Source organism: Hyperolius riggenbachi, chromosome 4 (assembly GCF_040937935.1).
Source record: "Hyperolius riggenbachi isolate aHypRig1 chromosome 4, aHypRig1.pri, whole genome shotgun sequence".
Classification (NCBI taxonomy): Eukaryota; Metazoa; Chordata; class Amphibia; order Anura; family Hyperoliidae; genus Hyperolius; species Hyperolius riggenbachi.
Genome location: NC_090649.1, coordinates 387,058,146 through 387,084,597, shown reverse-complemented (window position 1 = coordinate 387,084,597; position 26,452 = coordinate 387,058,146). Strand labels below are relative to the sequence as shown.

Here is a 26,452-nt window from a genome sequence, read left to right as displayed (position 1 = left end):
GTCAACTGACTTCAGATTTCCAAAGGAGTCTACAGTCCATCTTTCAAACTAATCAACTGGCCAAAAGTATTAAAGAGAGAAGAAGATCAGCAGGACAGCCAGGCAGTTTGTATTGTTTAATAGGAAATAAATATGCTAGCCTCCAAATGTGTATTTGTTAGGGGCCTGTTTCCACTGGCGTTGTAGATGCGAGGCGATCGCCACATCACGCCACATGTACTTCTAGGTGTCATCCGAACAACCGGATGCGGCTTCCCGTCGTTGGCTATGGGGAAGTGGATACGTACTGCGGAAACCTGCAGCATGCTATACATAATTTCCCTCACGTCAGATCGCACCGCATTGCGTCGAGTAATTCACGTCAATGGAAACAGTTCCATTGACTTACATTGGCTGCGGTTTAGTTGCGGTGTAGTGCGACGCGAAGATCGCACCGTGTTTAGTGGAAACCAGCCCTATAGCAAACTTGGGAGTTTTAAAATGAAAAAACAAAAAATAAATAAAATCACATACTTACCTCGAAGAGAGAAGCCTCTGAGGCTTCCCCATCTCCCTCCACCTCGACGTTCCAGCGCTGGGACCCCCAAAGTTTGCAACCATGTTCCTGTACTGCGTGTGGCTGCACTGCGGCAACAGAATCAGAAACGGTTTTAAAAAAAAATAAAAATCCCATTGCACACACACACACACACACACACACACACACACACACACACACACACACACACACACACACACACACACACACACACACGTCAAGATAACTGACTGTTCACCACAGGCGACCGGTCAGATGTCTTGACATGTGTGATGGGACAATAAATTTACACTGTTCCTGCAATCAGCTAGTGTGCGGACTTGTTGATACCCTTGCTTAAAGTGAACCTCCGGACTAAAAATCTACTCAGCAGAACTGAAAAGGCTTGGTGTTTCTTTAACAGTTTCACAGCATCAGAACTTTGTTTTTCTTACCAAAGCATAATTTTTAGCTGCATTTTTACCTAAGCTCAACCCATCAAAGAAAAAAGCCCGGGCTTTGTTTCCTTGATGCTGTGCAGAGCATGATGGGATTTCCTATGTTGTTATTCACGTTGCCTAGCAACTGGGAGAGGTGCTCAGAACACAGGACAGTTGGAACTGTGTCTCATGCGCCCTGTGTCACCTTCTTTCAACCAAAAAGATGGCTGCCATCATGAAATCAAACATTTGGCTGTTCTTTTAAAACAGGGTGGGTAAGAGATTATATTACCTATCTATTTTAATTAACATCACTATTGTAACTTAATGCCAGTATGTTTGTTTAGGCTGGAGTTCCTCTTTAAGGATCCAGCACCAGAGTTGACACACCCTTACAAAGGTGCATGATTTTTTCTTATTGTATTATTTATTACCAGGCACTCCTAGCTGTGCATGCTGTACCCCCCAGACACTTGCAATGATCTGAGGAAGCAGCAGTGTACCCACGAAACACAGTGCCCAAGTGTTTTAACCTTTTTTTCCTACGTCGTATTTTTTTTTTTTTATTATGTGTGCTGCAGCACCACATTCTTTTGCACCTCCCCAGCGTAACGCAAAGGGGCATGGATTGCTTCATCTTTACCTGATCCAGACACAGGATTTGCTCTTCCCTTGCAGATTGGCTCTCACCTTCTACCACCGAGCAGCACTGTAATGCCGTTAGGTAATTAGGAAAAAGAGGTGGGCACTGTGGACTTCAGTCTTAGGGAGGGTTCCACTCACTGGTGCTGGGGTGTAGGGTATCACCTCTTGCGTGCTTGGATTCAAGAATTAGATTTCATGTATACCATAAGAAAGAAAAACAATCCTGCACTGCTCCAAGGCTTTTAATTTAGTCAGCTCGATCTTCATACATTGTATTCAAGTCCATTCCATAGAAAATACATTAAGATCTGACATACCCTTCTTGAGTCCTGGCTGTGGGGCAATGTGGGGGCGGCAGCGGCCTGCCTGACGACCGTTTCGCTCAAACGAGCTTCCTCTGAGGCTCCGTGGAAGCTCGTTTGAGCGAAACGGTCGTCAGGCAGGCCGCTTTCTTATGGTAGCACTGTAATGCCAATAGCCTCCTCCAGGTCTTGAGACTCCTAATCACATGATATGATGTGATGTGATGTGATTGAAACCAAAAAGAAGAAAGTCAGCATTACAGAGCCAATCTCCTCTTCCGCCACCAAGCGGCACTGTAATTCTCACATCCTCCTTTAAATAGACACTGAAGTGTCAAAAAAAACAAAACATCTTTTTATTTAATAAAAGTGTTTAACAAAATAGCCCTAACTAAACCACCGCATTTCCGACGCTGTAAACTATCTAAATCCCCCCTAACTCCCTCCTCCCTCTCCCCTGCAAAATACACAGCTTTCTTGGTCGTGGATTTTGCTACCCCTGTGCGCTTCCGTGTGAGGCAGAGCTATGAGTTGCAGCCCTGCCTCACACGCGTCTGTCAGCGGCGGATCTCCGCCTCTCCTCCGCCCCTCTCAGTGAAGAAAGACTGAGAGGGGCAGGGGAGAGGTGGTGATCCGGGCTGTTTGGGGGTATTTAGTTAGATTAGAGCGGCGGGGATGCGGCGGTTTAAGTAGGGTTACTATGTTAAACACTTATTAAAATAAAAAGATCGTTTTTTTGAGACTTCAGAGTCTCTTTAAAGAGAACCAGAGACGAAGCACCCTCATGTATTTTATTACATTTATCAGTGGGAACATGACAGTAAACACCTACCCTGCTTTTAGTTTTATTCTTCTCAGTCTAATCTATCTGTTATCAACTGTGATAAGAATCCACCGACTATTCAGTCGAGGATTGACCTGGAATCATTATAGCTGAATCACTCTTCTGTGGAGTCTTTTCAAGCCCAAGCCTTCCCCCTCCTGGCTCAGATTTCATACTGAGAGCTGTTGACATGGGAGGGGCTGCTGCTGCCGAGAATGAAGCTCTGAAACAGACAGTGTATCTGTGTGCAGTGTGCAGCCAGTTATTATCTACTGTATGCAGTTTCATTTCTATGAGAGACACTTCCTACAGGCAGCCACACAGCATACCAGAATAATAAAGTTGAAAGCAGACAGATGAAAGCCTGCTGCAGCGCTGCTTGTCTATAGTCTATAGTCTATAGTCTATAGTCTGGAGCAATAATGGATAAAAAAAAAAAAAAAACACTCAAAAAGGCACTCCAGAGTGACGAAATTATCAGGTAGAGCATTTATTCTTTACAAGCTATCAACTGATATGTTTATTTTGTGTGAATCGTTCATCTCTGGTTCCCTTTAAGTGCAAACTAGCCCATTAATTAACATGAGTTCTCAGTTTTTCTGTGCAGAAAACACACACGAAAGCAGTCAAATGTCTCCCCTGTTAATGCGTTTTTTCCACGCGAAAAAAAAATTGCATTCCGCATCCTAATCAGTTTTCTCTATCAATTACATTAGCTGCTGTGCGAAAAACTGAAAGACAAGTTTGTCCCCAGCCTTTGAGTCCCAATCACATCATATCATGTGATCGGGACCTGGAGGAGGATTTTGGCATTACAGCGCCGCTCAGGGATATAAAAGGAAAGCCGACCCTACAAGGGGAGAATAAAGCCTGCATCTGGATCAGGTAATTATGATGCACCCCTTGCAACTCTGCATTAGGCAGCCCAAGTTTCGCCAGCTGAGGCAGCGCTGCCCAAAGTTATCTAAAACAAGATAACTCAGGAAAGGCAGTTAAATCGTTAAGACTACTCCTTTTTCCCCATTTATGGTTGAGTGTCACTGAGGTAACTAATCCTTACCATTCTAAATAGTTTTTAGATTTTTTTTGAAGTGCCTACTCCTTCCCAGTCTTTATTATTTCAGTGGATTAGTCCAGTTGTTGAAATGTAGAAAAAAAGCCTCTTGCCCTGTACAGCTAATTACTCCTGCAGCAAGCTGGGACATCCTGGGCAGTCTCATAGCAAAAGTACTTCAAACTGAAAACACAGAGTATTGTTACGAATACTGCAAAGAGGAACAAATTGAGCTCTTTGCTAGTTCTGGAAATTCCTACCTGGCAGAAATATGGTATCTAGTATAACCTCTTCCAAAAACAGACTGCAAAGAAAAGCTTTTCTTTTTTAAAACAGAAGGAGTTTGAAAGTTTCACCTCCCTGTGGGCTAGAGGCAATATGCAGGATACATCACTCCAGGACAGTGTATGGAATGTGCAAATAATTATATTATGCCCTTGTAAGCTAGACATACCGTATGTACAGAACTGCAGATTAATAGCACTTGGATGTTTAATTCCCTGTCTGGGCAGAAACATTTTTAATCAAAGGTAGCTCTCAGAAGAGTAGGGATATACCGAAGTCTATGTTTGTAAAAAGACTACCAAATACCTTAATTCTGAGCTAAACAGCTCTGTGGATTAGTACAACGACAAGCAAGCTCACTTGGGCATTGTCTGAAAGTCTGTCCATCCAACAGACTGCCAGAACCACAGACCCCCCCCTTCTACACTGACCGAGGGGAAACAGGTTGTGTGACAGCTTGGTCAAAATGCTTTCCACATACTAAATTTGGAAACCTCTCCTTCCACACCACATGAATCTGAAGGCAATTGTTAGTGTATTGAATAAAAAAAAAAAAATACAGATGAAGGTAAAATACTTATATTATACCAATTTCTCAGTTTTATATTCAGTAATGTAATTCCATAAAATTATGACATAATACATATAATTTAAAATATATGTAAAAACTTGCTTTTAATAAGACTGGTGTCAAGTAAGTAATCAATAACAGTATTCATAACTAACACTTACACATAAATCCTTCGCATGCACCATGTCAACAATGAACATAGTGAATATACAAAAAAGGATCGACTCTTGCGTGCATGCAAAAAAGTAGACCATCTTTAATGTAGAAATCTAAATATTATAAAAGTGTCAATTTTGTAATATTTACATTACTACACAAAAGATTTTCTACTTTTCCGCATGCACCCAGGAGTCGATCTTTTTTTTGTATATTCACTATTACAAAATATAACTGTCGGCTATTATAATTCAAATAGACAAGAATTACTTGTATAAAGTATAATATTTGTACATGCACTCAATATATCAAAATTATTTATGAGGTTTGCTTTTAGACCACTTCAAATAAAAAGATTTCTATGAAAATAGATATAGTGTATCCCTTTCCATCTAAAGAATGAAAACTGCAATTATGCAATCCCATACACAGAAATCAGCTGCCACAAACCTCCCCCGGCTCCTTCTGTCATTAGAAAATCAGACCTATACAGCAGCCTGCATTATAAATTCCCATGCCATTGACTCAGCGACCATCGTACATTCCATCGTCCACTGTCCAGCCAGGCAGCATTACCTTATCGTGTGTGCTGAATCCTTCCGATCAAGACCCCTAGATGCTCTTCTGCTGTCACCACCTCCAGGAAGCCACTCCGTGGCCAACTCTCACGTCATTCACAAGCGACACACAAAATCATCTGGATGAGAGAGTACAGACGTAATCAGAGCGCTGAAGACGGTCATCTTCAGTACGGGCAGCTTTCACGGAACCAAATAATAAATCAGTATACAGTATTTTCTTATTCATTGGCCGAAATGCAGTAAGGCCGATTATGCAAGATGCTACAGTTGAATTTAAATCCTTTGCTGCCTATATACTGCTGTGTAAGGCTGCACTCTGTGCCTTATTGACAGAAGCGAGATCCATTTCCCAGCACTAAATATGGCTCCTACGTGCAAAACATACAGGAAGAGGTTCTGAGGGGAAAGATATCACAGACGTACACTGTGTACCCTAGATTAATTCTCGCCACTTTATTTACAGTCTGCACTGGTGCTGATACGAAACAAAATGGACAATGCCGGGGAAGAAGAGGAGGATTATATGTCGGACGCCTTCATCAATTCATTGTAAGTGGTATCTACACGTCTGCTGACAGCTCATTTCCAGTAGTCTGAGTACTGCTTTATAGTTCTTGCACTAGAATTTCGGGCAGATTAATGTTACAGCACTCATTTACCATACAGTGTTAGACACATTTAATACAGCATGTTCTACTTTAACTTCTTGTCTGTGGGTAACTTCTGCTGCCTTTCCCACCCTTTCATAAGAGCTTCCATCTTACTGGTGATGACAGCACTATGCACAGAACAGGGAGAGTTTACAGGATTATTTTGGTCAATATAGAAGTAAAATACGGCTGACACAGGAAAATTGAATACTCACCTTCCGGTAATTTTCCTTTCCTGGAACAGAAGATGGCGGCATACTCCTGGGTTAGGCTCCGCCCCCTGACCCCATAGGACAGATTTGCTTATAAATTAAACAACCCCGCCCCCCCTTCCCCGCCATTCTCGTGAAAATCAGTCCTCGAATGGACAGGAGGGAGGGATTCGTATGCCGCCATCTTCTGTTCCAGGAAAGGAAAATTACCGGAAGGTGAGTATTCAATTTTCCTGTTTCCTGGATACAGAGATGGCGGCATACTCCTGGGACATAAAATATCACACAAGAAGGAGGGAATGCAAAAAAATAACAATTTATTTATCCACTGCAGCTAATACAGCTTTTCCAAATTCAAGTGTAGAAAGAGAGGCAGGATCAACATGATAATACATTAAGAAAGTATGAGAAGAAGACCAGCTAGCTGCCCTACAAATGGTTTCTACTGATACTTTTGAAAAGGATGCCCATGAGGCAGCCATTCCTCTGGTTGAATGAGCATGGACTTGTTCTGGTACATTTAAACCTTTAATTCTGTAAGCCTGCTCAATCATCTTCACCAACCAGTTAGCAATGGTTCTGGATGTTACTGGATACCCTTTTCTAGGGCCCTGTATATTTACAAACAGACGGTCTGAGGCTCTAAATTCCATCGTTTTATCTAGATAAGCTCTCACACTTCTCCCCACGTCCAATGGGTAACACTCATGATCTACTGGAAAAGTCGGCAATGTCAATTCCTGATTTATATGAAAGGATGATGCTACTTTCGGGATATGCTGAAGCACTGGTCTGATGACAAGTCTATCAGGATAGAATTGCAGCAGGTTCTGAGAACATCCCAGAGCCTGCAAATCCGAAACTCTTTTTGCAGATGCTATGGCCACCAGGAAGACTGTTTTAAGAGCTACATTCCATAAAGAGGCAGATTCCACTGGATGAAAGGGAGGACTTTTTAGAACGTCCAGAACCACACATAAATCCCACTGCGGGAAAAAAGGCTTTCTAGGAGGCCTCATCTTCTGTACTCCCTGAACAAACTGCATTACCAGCGGTTCAAAGGCCCATTTCTTGCTAGTCAATGCCGACAAGGCCGATATCTGTACCTTAATGGCAGATAGGCTCAATTGCTTATCAACACCTGTTTGAAGGAAGCTAAGGACCTCCTGTATTCCTGGATTAAGCATATCAAAGTTCTCTGAGATAGCAAATGAGGCGAACCTCTCCCATATTCTGTGATATGTGGTATTGGTGGATGTTTTTCTTGCCCTCAATAAAGTAGCGGTTACTTCATCTGAACACCCTAAATCTCTGTATTTCCTCCTCTCAACCTCCATGCCATTAAACTGAGGTTGCTGCTGTTGGGATATAGCAGATTGCCTTGACAAAGCAGATCCGGTATTGCTGGAAGCTGCCAAGGTTCCTCCACACTCATCTCCCATAGAAGCGTGAACCACGGCCTCCTTGGCCAATAAGGTAATATAGCTATGATCATGCATGATTCTTTCCACAGCTTCTGGAGGAACTTCGCAATCACTGGGAACGGAGGGAAGGCATATCCCAGCTTGAATGTCCAAGGGTGTGCTAGACAATCTGCCCCTAGAGCGGCTGGATGGTGATGCCGAGAAAAAAAGTTCTTCAACTTCGCATTCTCGTGCGATGCGAAGAGGTCTACCTGCGGGAGACCCTACTTCTGCACAATCTTCTGAAACACACTCGGGTTCAGGGCCCACTCGTGAGCATTGGAGAACTGCCTGCTTAGCTGATCTGCCAGAGTATTGCGACATCCTGGAAGGTAAGTTGCTGACAGATTGGAAAGATTGTTCTGTGCCCAATTCATGATGTGCGTAGTTTCCCTCAACATTGCCTGACTACTTGTCCCCCCTTGTCTTCTGACATAGGAGACAGCTGTTGTGTTGTCTATTTGGAGTAGAACTGACTTGCCCAATATCAGGTGACGGAAGGCTCTGAGTGCTAAGAAGGCTGCTCTGAGTTCCAGAATGTTTGACGGGATCTGATGAGGAAAGATTCTCCACTTCTCCTGTACACACACATCCTTGCAGTGTGCCCCCCATCCTTTCAAACTTGCGTCTGTTGTGATCACCACAGCCTCCTCCTGCTGAATCTGAAGGCATAACCGCAGATGGTGTTCGCAGGTCCACCAATAAAGAGAGTTCCTTACTGACAAAGGTAGGACAAACTTCTGCAACAGACTCCTCTTGTTCCATAGCCTGAGAAAAAAGTTCTGGAGCATTCTTAAATTCCAATGGGCCCACTTTACCATCGGGATCACTGAAGAGAATGTCCCCAAGAGACTTAAGCACTGCTTCGCCAGAACGGTGCGTTGTGACAACACTACCCTCACCTTCTGCTGAATCATTATGATCTTCTGTGTGGGCAGACACACTTTGTTCTCTTTCGTGATGAACCTGGCACCCAAGAATATCATATCCTGTGATGGAGACAGCTGGCTCTTTTGAAAGTTCACAAGCCAACCTAATCTCTGCAATTCCTGTAGAAGCAACTGTTGATGTTGTAATAGCACTGACTGATTCTGATTGACAAGTAAGATATCGTCTAGGTAGTGGAAAACTCTCAGACCCTTCTGTCTCAAGGATGCTATTACCGGAAGAAGAACCTTGGAAAAGGTTCTGGGGGCTGTCGAGAGACCGAATGGCAAACTTTGGAACTGCCAATGCTTGTTGTTGATTGAGAACCTTAGGTATTTCTGAAATCTGCGTCTGATTGGTATGTGTAGGTAAGCATCCGAGAGATCGACCGTTGACATCCAATCTCCTATCTTCACCATCCTTATAATAGTTTGTAAGGACTCCATTCTGAAATGTCGTATTTTTATATATTTGTTTAGGAATTTCAGATCTAGAACCGGCCTCCAACCCCCTGACGTTTTTGGTACTAAGAATAAGGGAGAATAAATCCCTCTGAACCTGTCTTTGATGGACACCGGTAGTACTGCTTCCACTTGTACCAGGGAGTCGATATATTCCTCCAAAACCAGCCGTTTTTGCATATTTCCTGGCAGTCTTGTTTCCACAAACCTTGCTCGGGGAGGAGTCTTCTTGAATTTCCAAGAGTGCCCCTTCTCTAAGGTCCTTTGAACCCAAGGATCGTCTACTGATTCCACCCAGTCCTTCCAAAAGTATCGCAATCTTGCTCCTACCGGGGGTGACTGGGTGGGCGCACCTTCAGAATGTCTTCTGACCTCCTGAACTGAGGGTAGACTTTGGTTTTCCTGTCTTGAGAAATGACGACTGTGAACCCTTCCAGTTCTTGTTAAACTGTTTCCCTGGTCTATAAGATTTTGCTTGTTGAAACCTCGCTGAGGTCTGCTTCCTGGATACTGGCTGACGAAAAGGACGGGTTCTCTTATCTTGGGGTAGCAGCCCCGATTTTCCCCCCCGTTACTTTCGATATTGCTTCATCCATTTCTGGGCCAAAGAGATACTTCCCATCAAAAGGGATCCTGCACCAATTGTTCCTTGACGACTGGTCAGCTGACCATGGTTTTAGCCAAAGAGCTCTCCTTGCCGTTACATTATGAAGCATTGCTCTAGCCGATGACCTAATGGTGTCTATGGCCGCCTCTCCCATAAAGTCACTGGTTAATTTTAATTCATCTAAGGCCTTTACTATATCTTGTGTATCGCTACCCGAATTCAGAGCCAGTTCGATATTCTCTATCCAAACTTTAGCCGCTTTTGCCAGAGAGGTTAAAGCTACGGCCGGCCTGCAAGCGGCTCCGGCTGCCAGAAACGCCTTTTTGATATCTGTATCAACTTTTCTGTCAAGAGGGTTGCTGAAGGATACAGCGTCATCCATGGGGAGAGTTACATGACGTGCCAGCCTCATGATGGATGCATCCACCACTGGTGCAGATTCCATTACCTTTGCGTCCTCATCACTTAATGGGTACAATTTTGCGAAGCGATTTGAAAGTGACTGCTTCTGATCAACTTTACTCCATTCCTTCGTAAAGATTTCTTTTATTACCTTCATGAAAGGAAAGTTACTTGGCTGTTTATCCAAATGAGGATAGTATTTATCCGGCTCCTGTAGCGTTGCTTTGTCTTCCTCCCAACCTATTGCTGACTTTATTTCAGACACAAACGTTGGGATCAAAGCGAAGTCAAACCCCACTGGTGATGGCACTGCTGAGGTTGAAGCTTCCTCAGATTGAGCCTGCTGTGTTACAGCCGTTGCCTGAGCTGCAGACAGTTTATTAAACGACTCCTGCACTGCTTGCTGGATGAAAGACATTATCTGCTGATTGTCAGACTCCTTCTCCCTTCCTAACTCCACAAAGCAGGACTCACACACCATTTTATCTGGCATGGCTGGTTGTCCACATGACCAGCAAGCTGATTTTTCAGGCTGGACATATTCAGCGGCTTTGTCTTGCTCCCCTGGAGACCTATGCCTCTGATAAGGACTAGGTGACCGCCTATTTGATCTATATCTATAAGATCTATAATCTGGCGAATAATCCCTTAAAGGAGATCTTCTATAATAATGTCCACGTCTTGGTGAACGGCTCCTGCGGGAGTCATAATATTTACTAGAATAATATCTCTTAGGAGACCTGCTCCTACTTGGAGATCGTCTCCTAGATTGACGCCTCGGGGGCGATTGTCTTTTCTTATCAGACTTATTGTCATATTTCTTTGGAGACTTCCTTCTTGATGCTCTCTCTTCTCTTCTAGATCTTGATCGAGAACGAGGCACCTCAGAGGATTGGCGACTTTTAGACCCCATGCTCCTCACTCCTCCCTCTTGCGGACTGTGGAGACACAGAAAAAGATATATGTTTCCACTAAAAACATCCGCCTCCAATCTAAGGGAGATAAGCTCTCTTTTTCCCCATGTGCACAACTATCATTATACAAAAACACCCTGGTGCTGAAAAAATAAAATAGAGAGCCTCGCTCTAATACCTCTCCTGAGCATTAGGAATCTCCTGAGAATCCTCCATCTTTGAAAGAAAAAACATATATGCAGTCATAAATAACTGGAGAATAATGCATATTACCTGTCTTGCAGAGACTTCCGTGCCCCCATACCTTCACACCAGTCTACAGGTAGGATCCAGGATAATGGAAAGGACAGGCTGTCAGGAACCACCACACTCCAGCAATGCTTCTCCTGAGCGGTACCGCCAGCTGACACGCTGACACCCGCTCTGGTCACTTCCGGGAATGCACTGCTCTCTTCTGGTGTCCGGCCAATGAAATAGGCAGCCGAACTCTTGCGAGATCTCTGACGTCACCCTGATGGAGGAATGCAGTGAGAGGGAGCGAGGGCGGAAGAATCCGCAGTTACAAGCAGCAACAGCTGCTTCCAGCACCAGGGGGCGGCTCTAAGGGAAGGTCTTCCCCGCATCTGTAAGCCCCCTTTAGAGGCCGCAATGCTCGCCGCGAGGCGGGAGAGGCTGAACCCGCCGCAACTGCCTTAAAAAAGAAAACATAGGTAACAAAAAGTGGCAGGAAAAAAAGGAGAGAAAAAAAGCAAACCTGTCCATACGAGGACAGAAAAAAAGAGAATGGGGGGGGGGCGGGGTTGTTTAATTTATAAGCAAATCTGTCCTATGGGGTCAGGGGGCGGAGCCTAACCCAGGAGTATGCCGCCATCTCTGTATCCAGGAAACTTACATTACCATATGGTGTGTAGTTTAGCAATAGTCCAGTATGGGCTGATCTGAAGTTAATCAGCTTGTTGTGATTCACTCACCCTATATGATCTTATGCTAGGTACACACAATACAATTTTTTTGTTAGATTTACCTGCCAGATTGATTTTTTTTTCCCTACATGTTCAATCAAATTTCTGATTGATTTCCATAGAAGTGAACGGAGATCAGTCATAAAATTGATCGAAATTAAGATTGTGTGCACCTAGCATTAGTTAGATTCCACTGAGAAATGATCAGACTACTAGAGACATGCTGCTTGATATGATACTACACTACGAAGCTCCAAATGCATTGAGAGAAATATGGAGGCTGTTAGTTAAATTACTATCTCCTTGTAAGCAATACCAGTTGCCTTTCTGCCCTGCTGTCATAGATGCTGAACAAGCATATGCAGATCAGATGTTTCTGACTTTACCCAAAAATTCCTTTGACTCCTCAGCCCTGTTTAAAATTTACTTGTTATACATATTATTGTATTTTTGTTAAACAGGTCTTTTTGATGTCTATAGTTTTAGTGAGCAAAGTGTGAGAATCTTGGATAACCGTTTCTAAATACATGTCTCTTGTAACTGTTTACTACATCATGTTCATCCTTGTCACATTAATCTTACTTCATCCATATTTTATTAGTAGATGAAATTTCTCCCCTTACTGTAAAAGAAATCAGGCCTCGTCCAAGATCTATAATGTGTATAGGTTTAATATAAGTGAAACTGCAGGAAACAGTGTGCCAGGATTAATGATTTTCTGTTCTCTTTTTATTCCAGAAAAGATGTTCGACCAGGAGTCCCTGTACCAAGGACTGTCAGGCAATCGTATCAGAAGGAAGAAAAACAAAAGGAAAGTAATTTAAAGAACAGACAGAAAAGTTTGAAGGAGGTGGAAAAGGAGAAAAGAGATACAGTTCTAAATGAAGCACTGACCAATGAAAACAAAGGCTTTGCTATGCTCCAGAAGATGGGCTATAAAATGGGCCAATCACTTGGCAAAAAAGGTGATCATCTACTCATGTGATTTTGTAAAATATACAATAACTAGTCAAAAAGCCCACCCGTTTAATAACGGGCACTAGGCAACTGGCACACGCCATCGCATGCTGCGTGCCCACGACATCCCGCAAAGCGTGCATAGCCACTTCACCAAGACTAGGGGAGGGTCTAGTTTTGAATAAACTGCAATCTGATTGTCGATCAACACTTATTCATTGGCTTGCAAATCATCCTTTTAAAATGGTCATATTTATAAAGGGGTAATCTGCATAATCAGTAGCATCAAATCAGTGCTCTGATCTCCAAACTTAATTGCCCTAAAATTGGCATCCTGTTCTCCATTCACTTGAATGGGGCCTTAGATCATAAGTGGCAGCCAGGCTAGACACCAAAAACAGAAACCTGCATTGGCTACAGCCACAGATCTCTGTGTTTCCAAACATTCTTGTTGTCCATATTGTTACCAAAAATTATGTAGCATTCCCTCCTTTCAAAATTGGCTATTTTGCAATCTCTAAAGTGGAGATCATGCTGATTGCTGCTTAACAAATATCACAAACATGGAAGTTACTATTGACAAGATGCAGGAAATGAATGTGGAGTCAGTGCTTACTCATTGTAACTTTCCACAGGTCAGCAGATAAGTGCCACTGTCTATGTAAAAACAATGGCATGCTTTTTGGACAATTTATTTTTATTTATTTATTTATTGTATTTATAAAGCGCCAACATCAGCTATAAATAACCCCTGGAACGTTAGGGCCCGTTCACACTGCACGCGTTTCCAGCCGCGTTTTGGAAACGCGTGCAGGTGGCCAAAACGCACGACATCAGACATTGCATAGAGTGCAATGTCTAATGTTCACACTGCATGCGTTCCGGACCTGTGCGGTCCGGGAACGCATGCTGCACGCAGATTTTGCAAAAACGCGTGGCTGTCCCATTCACTTTTCAGTGATGGGATCAGCCATGCAACGCACACAAACGCGGATGGCCATGCGTTCGTACGCGTTGTGGTCCGCACGCGTTCCGCACGCATGGCCATCCGCATTTCTGATCTGAACGGGCCCTTACAGGTAATCCTGGAAACTTGTTTAGTTTATTTAAGGATACTTTTGCCCCTTACAAGGTTATGGATGTTGTGTGCCACCATTTATAGGAAGCAACTCGAGTTTGCTTTAACCACTTGAGGATCCAGCCTTTACCCCCCCCTTAAGGACCAGCGCTGTATTTTCAGATCTGTGCTGGGTGGGCTCTACAGCCCCCAGCACAGATCAGCTGGCATGCAGAGCGATCAGATTGCCCCCCCTTTTTCCCCCCTAGGGGGATGATGTGCTGGGGGGGGGGGGGTCTGATCGCATCTGCATGCTGTGGGTGTTGCGGGGGGGGCACCTCAAAGCCCCCCTCCGCGGCGAAATTCCCCCCTCCCTCTCCTACCTGCTACCCCTCCGGTGATCGGGGCTGCACAGGACGCTATCCGTCCTGTGCAGCCAGTGACAGGCTGTCCCATGTCACATGGCGGCGATCCCCGGCCGCTGATTGGCCGGGGATCGCCGATCTGCCTTACGGCGCTGCTGCGCAGCAGCGCCGTACAATGTAAACAAAGCGGATTATTTCCGCTTGTGCTTACATTTAGCCTGCGAGCCGCGATCGGCGGCCCGCAAGCTATTCATGGAGCCCCCCGCTGCTTCCTGATTAATTAGCCTGCAGCCGGCGACGCAATACTGCGTCGCTGGTCCTGCAGCTGCCACTTTGCCGACGCGCGTTATGAGTGCGCGGTCGGCAAGTGGTTAAAGGAGTACTGTAGGAGGGTCGTGGGAAAATGAGCGGAACTTACCCGGGGCTTCTAATGGTCCCCCTGCAGACATCCTGTGCCCGCGCAGCCACTCACCGATGCTCCGGTCCCCGCCTCCAGTTCACTTCTGGAATTTCCGACTTCGAAGTTGGGAAAACCACTGTGCCTGCGCAGCCACGCCCTCGCTCCCACTGATGTCACCAGGAGTGTATTGCGCCACACAGGGGAACAGGAGGGGACACAAAGGGGGGGGGGGGGGATACCAGGGGAACATAAAGGGCAGACAGGGAGACTAGAGGACCACGTGGGAATAGAAGAGGACACACGGGAAAATGAGGACATGGGGACAGAAGGGGACACACAGGGAGAACAAAGGAGGACGCAGGGACACAGGAGGACAATCATTGGGGAAGAAAATCTACAAGATGCTGCTAGAACATGGACGCATAGTATGTTTTTACTATTTTTTTTTTTACTTTTTTTGCCCTCTAAACTTCGGTGCGTCTTATATTCCGGAGCGAAAAATACAGTAAAGTTCTGACTAGGCCTGAACGATTTTAGGAAAAGATTGAATTGCACGATTTCTGTCAGAAATTTCGATTTGATTCACGATTTTCTTCAAATAAAGTTTTAGTACTAAATTTACAATATACAGTAACATTTACAAACTTGCATTGTCAGAAAATGACATCATCATACTATCAAATACTATCAATGCAGTGCAGTGTGAATTTATCAAAACATAGCTATTAATCTAATGCAAAAATGAAAAATTAAGGCAAGAATTGCTTTTAAACTTATTTTTAGTGACAAGAAACATGCAGTGGCTAATCCTAGTGGCCCAGCTGAGTGGTGGTGTGCTAACAGATTATGGGAATAACAACTTGTGCTGCCATCTGGCACCACCATTTATGTTTAATACATGATTTTAATAGATTCAGGGTGCACGACACAGAGACAGTGTATGGGGGCGGGGTCGATGTCTGTGATGTTGCTGGCGGGGGGCTGACCGCTGTACTTGGTCTGGAGTGTATGAGGGACACGCGGGGGGTGGAGCCTAGTGGTGGCGGGGACTGTGTGCTCAGTGTGATGTCGCTGGCAGCCTGGCCCGATGGTTTAATACTGTGGAGCTGCAAAGTATGTATGAGGGCAGCAGGGGAGCCTTCTGTCAGGGCTGTGGAGTCGGAGTCGTGGAGTCGGGCAATTTTGGGTGCCTGGAGTCGGAGTCGGGAAAAAATGCACCGACTCCGACTCCGACTCCTAATGAATTTGTAACTGTAATTAAAATAGAAAATATGATAAAATGTTCTATTTCTCAGATAATAGTCATTAAAAATAATGTATATATACAGTATATATACAGTAATAGCTGTGCTTAGTCCACAAAAATGAAATAAACCAATCAAAATTAGTTACTTGTGCTGCTTCAATAAAGCAGTCCCCGTATTTTTAAGGTCAGATATACATATCTGATTGTGACTGTATATATGATGTGTACACAGGAATCTCTTATATATACTAAATAACATCTATGCTGTAAGAATAAAGCCTGATGTGTAGCTGTGTCACTAATAGAGATGGTCAACGAGATGGAAATAATTCTGCATTGATGCTGATTTATGCAAATGTATGCACTCCCTTTGCTGATGAAATCAAATAATTTGATATGTTGTTAAAATTTGGTTTGGTGACTACAAATTAAAGGGTACCTGAGACGGATGAAAAGTAAAGTTTTATACATACCTGGGGCTTCCTCCAGCCCTCTTCAGGCTAATCAGTCCCTCGCTGTCCTTCACCACCCGGATCTTCTGCTATGAGTCCTGGTAATTGGTAATTCAGCCAGTCAGCGCTGTCCGGCCGCATGCCGCTCCCACAGCCAGGAACATTCTGCACCTGCGCAATAGTGCTGCACAGGTGTAGTATACTCCTGGCGGCGGAGTGTGTGCATGCGCACTACGCCTGACTGGCTCAAGTACCTGGACTCATAGCAGAAGATCCAGGTGGCGGAGGAGGACAACGAGGGACTGATTATCCTGAAGGCGGCTGGAGGAAGCCCCAGGTATGTATAAAACTTTAATTTCATCTGTCTCAGGTTTACTTTGTTACACAGTAGTACTATACTCTACATATGCACTCCCCACAGAGCTGCAGGGAATCCACTGAGAATGCTGTGCACATTGAACACAGAGGTGTTGTCTGTTTACAATCTCCTCATTCCTCTGCAGAGTACCTGCACATAATTCTTACATGTACCCACACTTACATTGCCTAGGGCCTGATAGATGTTCTTTGTTCCGGTTTGTACCTTTTACAAGTACTCTTACCAAGGACTAGTTTTAGTCTAAAGGGAATAAATATAGTAGTCTACATATCCTTCTCACTTTAGTTGTCTTGTAAAATTCCTAAGCGTTGGCAGTTAAGAGATGAATTTCATGTTACATACTTTTAATCAACAAAATTGTAATATGCAAATTAGAGGAGTCGGAGTCGGTGGAATCCTAAACTGAGGAGTCGGAGTCGTGGATTTTTGGACCGACTCCACAGCCCTGCCTTCTGTGATGTCACTGGGGATTGTGGAGCATGTGGAGACTCAATGCGAATGAGGGCGGCAGGGGGCGGATCCAAATAGAGCAGGACAGCTTCCTTCTACCAATCGCTGGGTCGCGGGGGTAGGCGGAGCTGTATAGTGCAGCAAGCCTTCTGCCAATCACTCGATCCTCTTCACTAATGACGGCGGTGGTAGGCGGAACCCTATAAGAGCAGCACGCCTTTTGCCATTTTCTCTTTGCGTATGACGGCATGCGGAGCTGTATAGAGAAGCACACCTTCTGCCAATCACTGTATCCAGCACAGCGGGCGCCGGGGAAAACCGCCGCTACTGACGATCACTAGATCGCCATGTCAGGTATCACGGTTTCGGTTTAGAACCGCAAAACCGTTCAGCCCTAGTTCTGGCTATAGTAAACTTGGTCCCAGGCAATGTACCTGTATAAATAGACAATGTATGACCAATTCTGATATAGAAAACTTCTGATGCAGAAAACTACATGGCCAGGTGCATTGGAGTTTACTATAAATGGATTGTGGATTGGAGTGTTTTTTTATATATCTTGTTATTAATTAAATTGTGTATAATAAAATTATCTCTGATGTACAGTGGTGCTACTGTTTACAACTCATTGTTTGGAGCTTCTTTTGGGTCATATTTAGTAGAGGCTATTGCATTTAGCAGATCATTCCCCTTTTTTGAATTGTATTCTACATCGCAAATAATTCCTATAGTTATATATTGCTGTTTATTGGGATGTGACTCTGCCCTCCCAGTGATGCTTCGCCTAGGCTATAATGTCATGCAGGCTTCTTCCCCAGAGCACTCAGGTAGTCCAGGGTTACCTTTTCTTCTAAGAGATCATTTTTCATCTTCTGTTTAAAATAACTTTTCAGCACTCTGCAATTAAAAAAAGTACTGTCAAAATTGCCGAGTAAATTGGTTAAGGGTCCAGATGGTGTTCTTGCTCACTTTACAGAGGAAAAAAAACAGCAGTAATTCACCTCTCCATCAGTAAAGATGCTGACATCTCAATCCATACTCCTCAGTTTCCTTTGGGGGAAAGGCAGAGCCAAACTAAAAAATGCACTACTACAAAATCCGATTAACCTAGGAGGTATTGCATTCCCTGTATTTCAAAAATACTATTTAGCATCACAACTCGAACACATCTCTGCCTGGTTTATAGTCCCCTCCTCCACAAATGTTTAAGCACTTGGTTATCCCCTAGACCTTGCTCTAGAAAGCCCTGCTCTTGATTCATTGAGTTGTTTTGTTCATCAAGATAGAAAGCACAACACTATTTTAATACAGGATTCACAGGTCTGGAAATGCATTAATAAAATATACAGTGACAAAGGTATAGGGAAGCACACTCTATGGGACAATCCCAATTTCCCTGAATTTCAGACTGTACCCCCCCCCCCCCCTTTTGGATTTCTAAAGGTGTACTCCTGCTTGGGAATATTCTATCTAATGGTCAGATTGTCTCGTTCCACAAAAGGACTAATACATATCACATGCCAACTAATCAAGAATTCCGATACTGGCAACTGAGACATGCCTTCAACCAACAATTCCGTACAACTCCCATTCAGGTATACAATTCCCCTATTGTAGAGATGATTAAAAATGGCCCTACTAGACACATGATTGGCGAGCTGTATAAAACAATCCTGGAATATGGTGCAGAGGAACTCACCACTCCTAGGGACAAATGGGTGGCATGTAGGTTAGAGATAACAGACGAGGATTGGGACGATGCTCTCTTTGCCCCTAAAAAAGTCTCTCCATGCATTAGGTAGTGCATTACCCAGGTTTATATACTACACCAGGCCTATTTGACCCCTAAACAAGTATCTAAATATAATTCACAAATATCAGACCCATGCCATACTGCCTCCCCAACATTTTTTTCATTTTATTTGAGAATGTCCGGTCATTTCTGCTTTTTGGGCCCAGATCGTAAAATTCCTGCATGATGAGATGGACTGTCCCATGAATTCAGATCCTATATTATGTCTCCTTGGAGCTATTCAAGATGACGCATTGGATAACTCGCTTAAAACTTTTCTGGCTGAGGTGCTGTTTATGGGAAGACAAGAGGTGGCTTGCAGATGGCTTGCGCCCACGCCTCCCACTTTTGATAGTTGGGTTAAACGAGTCAGCACTGCTTTACCCTATAAAAAACTTGTATACCGTTGTAGAGGAGCACAGAAGAACTTCCATCTAATATGGGACAGATGGAAAAATCGATAGCTCCCTTTCATTCTAATTGGTTATATTTATAAACTGACTGCAAAAGGCTATGCATATAACTTTATTGATGATTAAGTCCTCTTACGCTACTTGTTTATAATTTTGTGCCAACTCCAATCAATGTACTCACCTCGTTATATATATGTATCATGAATGCCATGGTCTCGTGTGACATTTAAATAATCGAAATGCGGTGATTATTCTGTGTACACGTACCTTGTATATCTGTATGCCCTGTGCTCTTATTATACTGTTAATAAAGCCTTGTTTTTGGTTAAAAAAAAATGCTGACACCTCGATTACATTTAAAAACGAAAATCAGGGAGAGTATATGTGGTCAAACAGTGACAAATGATTTATAAAGTAATAATAAAAAAATATGAATTCCTGTAGAATTCCTCTTTAAAGGAAAACCGAGGTGATAGATTAGAATGAAAAGTGTACCTCCTTGGCTCTATAAAGCTGGCATGACTGTGTCCTCTGTTGGCCCTGTTTGCTTGTAAATTGGCCTGGACTAGGCACCAAACCCCCGTGGTGGGTTGGGACCTTTCACCGGGTTCCATTAAGACACGCACACGTGCACAGTTTGAATTCATAATGGTCACGCATCCAGCTCAGGAGGCCGTGGTGAGCACGACCACAGTGCCCTGTGAATTCAGACTGCGCATGTGTGTGGCGTAAATGGGCTACTTGCGCATGCATGGGGATTAATGGGTCCAGGTCAAAGGCCCCGACCCATAAGATGCAGTCCGTGTCATGATAGCTTTATGGCGCCAAGTGGGAACACTTTTTTTTTCATTTTGTTTTGTCTCCTCGGTTTTCCTTTAAAGAGAGCCCGAGGTGGGCTCAAAAAAAAAAAAGTAGGCTACCTGATCCACAGGACTGAGCGGATCAGGTAGCCACAAAAACCGCCGCTCCTGTGGGCCGCAATGGCCCACTTTCACTTGCGTGACTCCTGGGTCACAACGCTGCACTGAGAGACTGTGTTGTCTCTCACAGCGTGCAGGGAGGCTGGGGAGCGGTAGGAGGTGCGGCCACGGGAGAGAGCTGCCCAATGGCAGCTCAGGAAACTCTGTAGGAACGCCCCTGGTGGGCGTTTTAAACAGAATTACTCTCCCCTCTGTTTACTTCCGAGTTCGCTACACTCGGGGGCTATAACGCGGTGGTGGGACACAGAGAGCAGCGGTTGGGGGACACTGAGCCATGTCATTAGGCAGAGAACATGGCTCTGTGTCCCATCTGCCCCCCGAAGATCCACCTCGGGTTCTCTTTGAGGCCCGGTTCACATTAGAGGTTTTTTCCGGAACGTAATCGGAACGTATACTGTACAAATGGAACGGAAGTGAAAGGATCCAATGTTAACCTATGGATCCATTCACATGCGTCCGTTGGTACGGATATGATCCGTACGTTTTGGTCCCCGGACCTAAAAAATGCTGCAGGCCCTAATTTTCCGGACCGTTCTGCACAGCGGAACGGATCCGGACAAAAATGCTGCAGCATTGGGGCAATGGAAAACGGAATGTTTCTTCACACTAGTGAAGAAACGGACCGTTCCACAGGGGATGGGGGCATGTGCCGACCCAATCCGGGCGGGTGGGTGAGTGAGGGTTTATACATACCTAATCTTCTGTAGCAGCTGGCGGTAGAGGCTTCCGTCGTCTTCCGCATCATTTGACTAGTCACATGAGGAAAAAATAGAGGAAACCTCTATTGCCGACTGCTACGGAAAATTAGGTATGGATTGCTGAGTGAAAACGGATCCGATCAATCATTGATCAGATTCGTTTCCACTATGTGAACCGGGCCACGGACTGAGCCATCCGGATACGGTGAAGCGTATCACCGGATCCTTTTGGCTCAGAACGCAGATGTGAGCCTAAGTGAGTTTCTGACTGAGGTTTATATATGGTATCTTTGTTGTATGGTAGAGTTTTTAATATGCATTTGTGAATGCAGTGAAAACAAGTTTGCTTTCTTAAAACAGAAAGAATTTGTGATAATTCAGGTTGGAGTGAGCTTGAGATGTCTCCCAGTGCATCACTGCTGAATATATGCAAATTAACCATTGTCACCCTTAGAATACAGTGAAAAACTGTGTTTTTGGAGAATAGTTTTTGAAAGTGTTCCTGAGCCCAGACAGTGATGATTTTGAAGTAAAATTGATAACATTGGCGAAATGGCTTATGGGTGGCCATTTTATTATACACTCCCTTCGTTCTACACAGTTATTCGTATAAGACTAGTTCTCTTCTTTCACATGGTTTCATGGGTTTGGAATGTGCTACTAGGAATGATTTGTTCTGTCTTGTAGATAAGAGATGGTGCCTGTGAATCTCACCAGTCAAACTAACTTAAACTAAACAAGCTACTATTGAAGCAAATACCTCTAATAATAATTAACGACTAACTGACCTCATCTATTTAAGTATTTATATGTATTCATTTATGCAGTATTGTGTGTTCCAATAGTTAGCTCAGATATTTTGTAAGTATCCAATCATGATTGAAGTAGGAGGAATGATTGTGATGTGTAATTGGGAGTATTTAACTTCTGTAAAGTTGGGGGAGGGGGGAAGGGGATAGGGACCAAGACCAGTTCAATAATTGCTAGGTACAATTAATCTGACCCACACTATTGTTTAAAACAATTAATCACGTGACAAAGGTCATGCAAGAAATAGAAAAGGTAATTTATTGGTATTATGTAAAGCTAAAAGGTGTGCAGTAAAACACAGCATTAAAAGACAACAGCGCTGTTGCACATTACTCACACACAGCACACTGATCAGCCAACCCCATTCCACCTAATCACCCATGTAATAAGTTATGCTATTGCACAGGGCCACTGTTCAAGTAGTTGTCAATAGTATTTAACTTCTATTCCGAGCCTTCCTAGCCAGACATTGGTATTCCGTGCATGTCTCCAATACAGTAAATAAACCAATACTTTACTTCCAAGAGATCAATTTGTGGTATTTCACAACAATTTCAGATATTGCAGTCATGCAATACTTGCTTGTCTTTTTTCTCTCTCCTTTTTCCAGATTCTTTGACTCTCTCTTAATTATATTATGTAGTGTAGATTGTGAAATCCCCAAATTATGTACAGTTTTTCACTGGGGCACATTATTCTTGAATTGTTAACCAGTTAACACAAACTGGATGTATATATGCATCCAGGTACTCAAAGGAAAAAGGCTTGCGCTCCACAACACGTTAATTATTAATATATATAACACCAATGTCACCAGTTGAATAGGGGATCTGCAGACTTCACCAGAACACATATATTCTCCAGTACTAACTATCAAATCCAACTCAGAGGCCGCAATCGCAATCCTGATATATCCTGCTTGCTTCCAAGTGAAGATAAAGGATTTCCCTGTAAAAGACCTTTATATAGTGCAATATTGCATAGGCTGAACCACCCTGTGATTCACTCCAGAAATTTGGTGCAGAGAGGGACCTCCACCTGAATTCACATAAAAAAAGGAGGGGGGGGTTTGGACACCCCCTTAGTGGGTCAAACTCACCAGAACCCTTCTTGTATCTTAAGCCTATCAGCCCTCCAGCCTGGGCAGCACAACTTAAAAACAACCTTCAAGATATAAAAAAGCGGGACTCGCATAGCATAAAAATCCTCTTACATTTATTTCTAAAATCTGCGTACCAGATATAGATGTAACAAGCGCTTATCTGCTGCGTGACTTCTAGGCTCCGCCCGACGCGTTTCGTCATGTGACTCATCAGGGCTATGGGGATGCCCCTAATGACATGCCCCTGATGAGTCACATGACGAAACGCGTAGGGAGGAGCCTAGGAGTCACGCGGGACGCAAGGAGGAAGTAAACCAAGCGGGGACTGTGGCGTGCAGCGGGATCCGACCGCGGCTGTGCTGGCACCAGCAGATAAGCGCTTTTTACATCTATATCTGGTACGCAGATTTTAGAAATAAATGTAAGAGGATTTTTATGCTATGCGAGTTTTTTATATCTTGAAGGTTGTTTTTAAGCTGTGCTGCCCAGGCTGAAGGGCTGATAGACTTAAGATACAAGAAGGGTTCTGGTGAGTTTGACCCACTAAGGGGGTGTCCAATATGTTAATTCAGGTGGAGGTTCCTCTCTGCACCAAATGGAGTGAATCACAGGGTGGAGTGAATCACAGGGTGGTTCAGCCTATGCAATATTGCACTATATAAAGGTCTTTTACAGGGAAATCCTATATATATGCATCCAGTTTGTGCCGTGCTAGCAGGCGCATCCTGTCAATCAGCAGGAGGTCTGCGGGCACGTTCCTGACGCTTATTCATGGCAGTACTTATTAATAGGTGATTGTTCAACGGTAACATGTGCTTCCAGAGTTATTTAAAGTGCCTGTGTATAATTGATTATGGCTTTAATCAAAATCCTAATAAAATGTAAGTACAAAGTGAAGTAAAACAATGATCAAACATTGGCAACACAGGATAGTGTGTAGCCCCAGCTAGTGGCCAAAAAAAGAAAAAAAAAATTTCCTATAGTTATTAATCTTTTCTCTCCCCTCCTGCATAGTTACCAAAATAAAACACTAAATAATGAAATAAAAAAAAAAAAAACCACAGTGGCAGCATTAATAAAAAAATAAATAGTTACCTTAAGGACTATTTTAATATGTATGTCATGAGAGTATATTACTGCTATTTTAGCAAATAAGGGCCTCTCATCAGATGCCTAACTGCAGGGGTCATAGAAGCGCGATTGGACTGACAGGCTAAGGATCGCAACGCAGACCGGTGAGAAAGAAGCACTCACCGCTCTGCATATGCAAAGGCCTAAGGCCTCCTCTCCCCCCCCCCCCCCCTCCCCCCCCCTCCCCCCCCCTCCCCGACCATAGTGCTGCAGTGACCAGGACCGCGGAAGTTAAAGAGGATTCTTGGGATGCCAGTGTTTGGGGATTGTAAGAAATAGGTTTTCTATTACATTTAGGGAAAAAACTCTGACGCGTACTAACGCATGCCAAACGCAGCGGATCAGGTGTAAAAGGAGTCTAAGGCCCTGCACTGACCTCTGATTCACACACTTTCTCCTAGTTAGCACACAACATTCCTGTTTGACTTGGCATGGTTGATCTTTATTTATTTAGTTTTCTAGCTCGGACACAATTGCTCTATTGTGGCTTATTAGCAGTCACTGGTTGCCACTATCCATGGGCGAGTAAAACTTTTTTTTTTGCTTGTATTATTAGTGGTGAGCAATGCAGCACTTTACTTTTAGGTTTGACAGGGGAGCATTTAGCTCTTGTCTAGCACTGTAGTTCTCCATTTATTTATAGGACATATAGGGACAATCATTTTAACTGTATTTTCTGATCATGGATTTATTTAAATGGTCAACTTTTTGTTCTGTGTACTTGATGCTTGCCCATTGACGATTCCTTCTTTTCTCTGATTATTGTGTTCACTATTAAATGAAATACAACCATCATTAACATTCCACCTGCACCGCGCTATTTCCTACCTACGGCTTTTACTCTAGTCAATAACTTTTTTCCAGGTTTTTTTTTTAGGTAAAAGTTGGGGGGGCAGCCTATACTCAGGTTGGCTTATATTCGAGTATATATAGTATATGTATGACTGGCATATAGCCTTCAAACTTGAGGGCAAGTAAGGTAACTTGGAAATAAAAGCTTAAACTTTGTTTGCAATTATAATAAGATAATGTGTGGTAACCTAAACTGGGACAGTATGGAAAAGATAAGCGTTTCAGGTGAAACATAATTTCAGCAGGAATAATGCAGTCTTGCCATCTTACCTTTTATGCGGACCAGTTCTCCATTATTCTAGTAAGTGAATGTAGAAAGGAATAACATTTTTCAGAGCTGAGAAAAGAGTGTTGAATGATCTCTGCTGAATGGGCTTTATGTTCTGTGGGCTTCTGCAGGCAGAAACACATTGGTGAAGTATTGTGTCAGTGTGATTGATTTAGTAAGGCTGGAGAACAGTGGAAACTACTGCAGAATAAACCATATACTGTATACTTCATATATACTGGGCAACATGGTGGCGTTGTGGTTAGCACTCTCACCTTGGGTCCCCAGTTCAAACCCCATCCAGGGCACTATCTGCACTGAGCTTGTATATTCTCCCTGTGTCTGCACAGATTTCCTCCGGTTTCCGCTCTCATCCCAAAAACATACAGTTAAGTTAATTGGCTTTCTCCTAAATTGGCACTAGACTACAACACATACACTACACGATGCATACATGGATATATGACTAGTTGACCTTCTGTATAGAGGCATTCATGGACCCCTTATGCATTAACAAAAAGTTGTTTTCCCAGTCTATTTCTTCCTGGTCTGAGTTTCCTTGTTCCTACTACTAATTGACAAACCTTAAACTGATTTCCAGGCTAGTATCCTCTAAAAATGTATACCTTATGGAAACTGTATGCAGTATTCGCGCCGCTGCGTTGCACATCTCTTCAAAGTCTATCAAAGGCCTGGTCATACGTGAACCATGAGCAGGTCTGTTGTTTTGTGACTTGAGCTGCTTATAATGCCATAGTGGGATAGCGGCTAGCTTTTTTATTATCCAAAGATCTTCAGATCTTTGAAGCCATTGCTTAAGGTCCGTACACACGCCGGACTGCAGGCAACGACGGGTCTGTCGTCACCTCCCGCCGGGCGGGTTTTCAGCGGACAGTCCGGCGTGTGTACAGTCTGTCGGCGGACTGATACGGCTGTTTCTAAGCGATCCGCCGGGCGAATCGCTCAGAAACAGCTGTATCAGTCTGCAGACAGACTGTACACATGCCGGACTGTCGCTGGAACGCCCACCCAGCGGGAGGTGACGACGGACCGCTCCTGTAATTTATATCAACCAAACATTGATTGCCTTAATTTAAAAAAAATGTAATTATATGTTTCAATATATTA

General features: G+C 43.7%; 2 protein-coding genes across 4 annotated transcripts in view; one reads left to right on the top strand and one right to left on the bottom strand.

Moving 5' to 3' along the window:
* HEATR5B (HEAT repeat containing 5B) overlaps nucleotides 1-5,497 on the bottom strand; it is a 106,917-nt gene extending 101,420 nt beyond the window's left edge. For both annotated transcript variants that reach the window (XM_068232131.1, XM_068232132.1), the window contains exon 1: nucleotides 5,370-5,497. The gene's annotated coding sequence lies outside the window, so the exon portion shown is untranslated. The remainder of the gene's footprint in view (nucleotides 1-5,369) is intronic.
* Nucleotides 5,491-26,452, top strand: part of GPATCH11 (G-patch domain containing 11) — a 57,519-nt gene continuing 36,557 nt past the window's right edge. Inside the window, exons 1-2 of one of the 2 annotated variants that reach the window (XM_068232134.1) lie at nucleotides 5,491-5,923; nucleotides 12,711-12,937. In XM_068232134.1, coding sequence (XP_068088235.1) covers nucleotides 5,865-5,923; nucleotides 12,711-12,937 — 286 coding nt within the window. In that variant the 5' untranslated portion in view covers nucleotides 5,491-5,864. The remainder of the gene's footprint in view (nucleotides 5,924-12,710; nucleotides 12,938-26,452) is intronic. The other variant, XM_068232133.1, reaches the window with a different exon arrangement.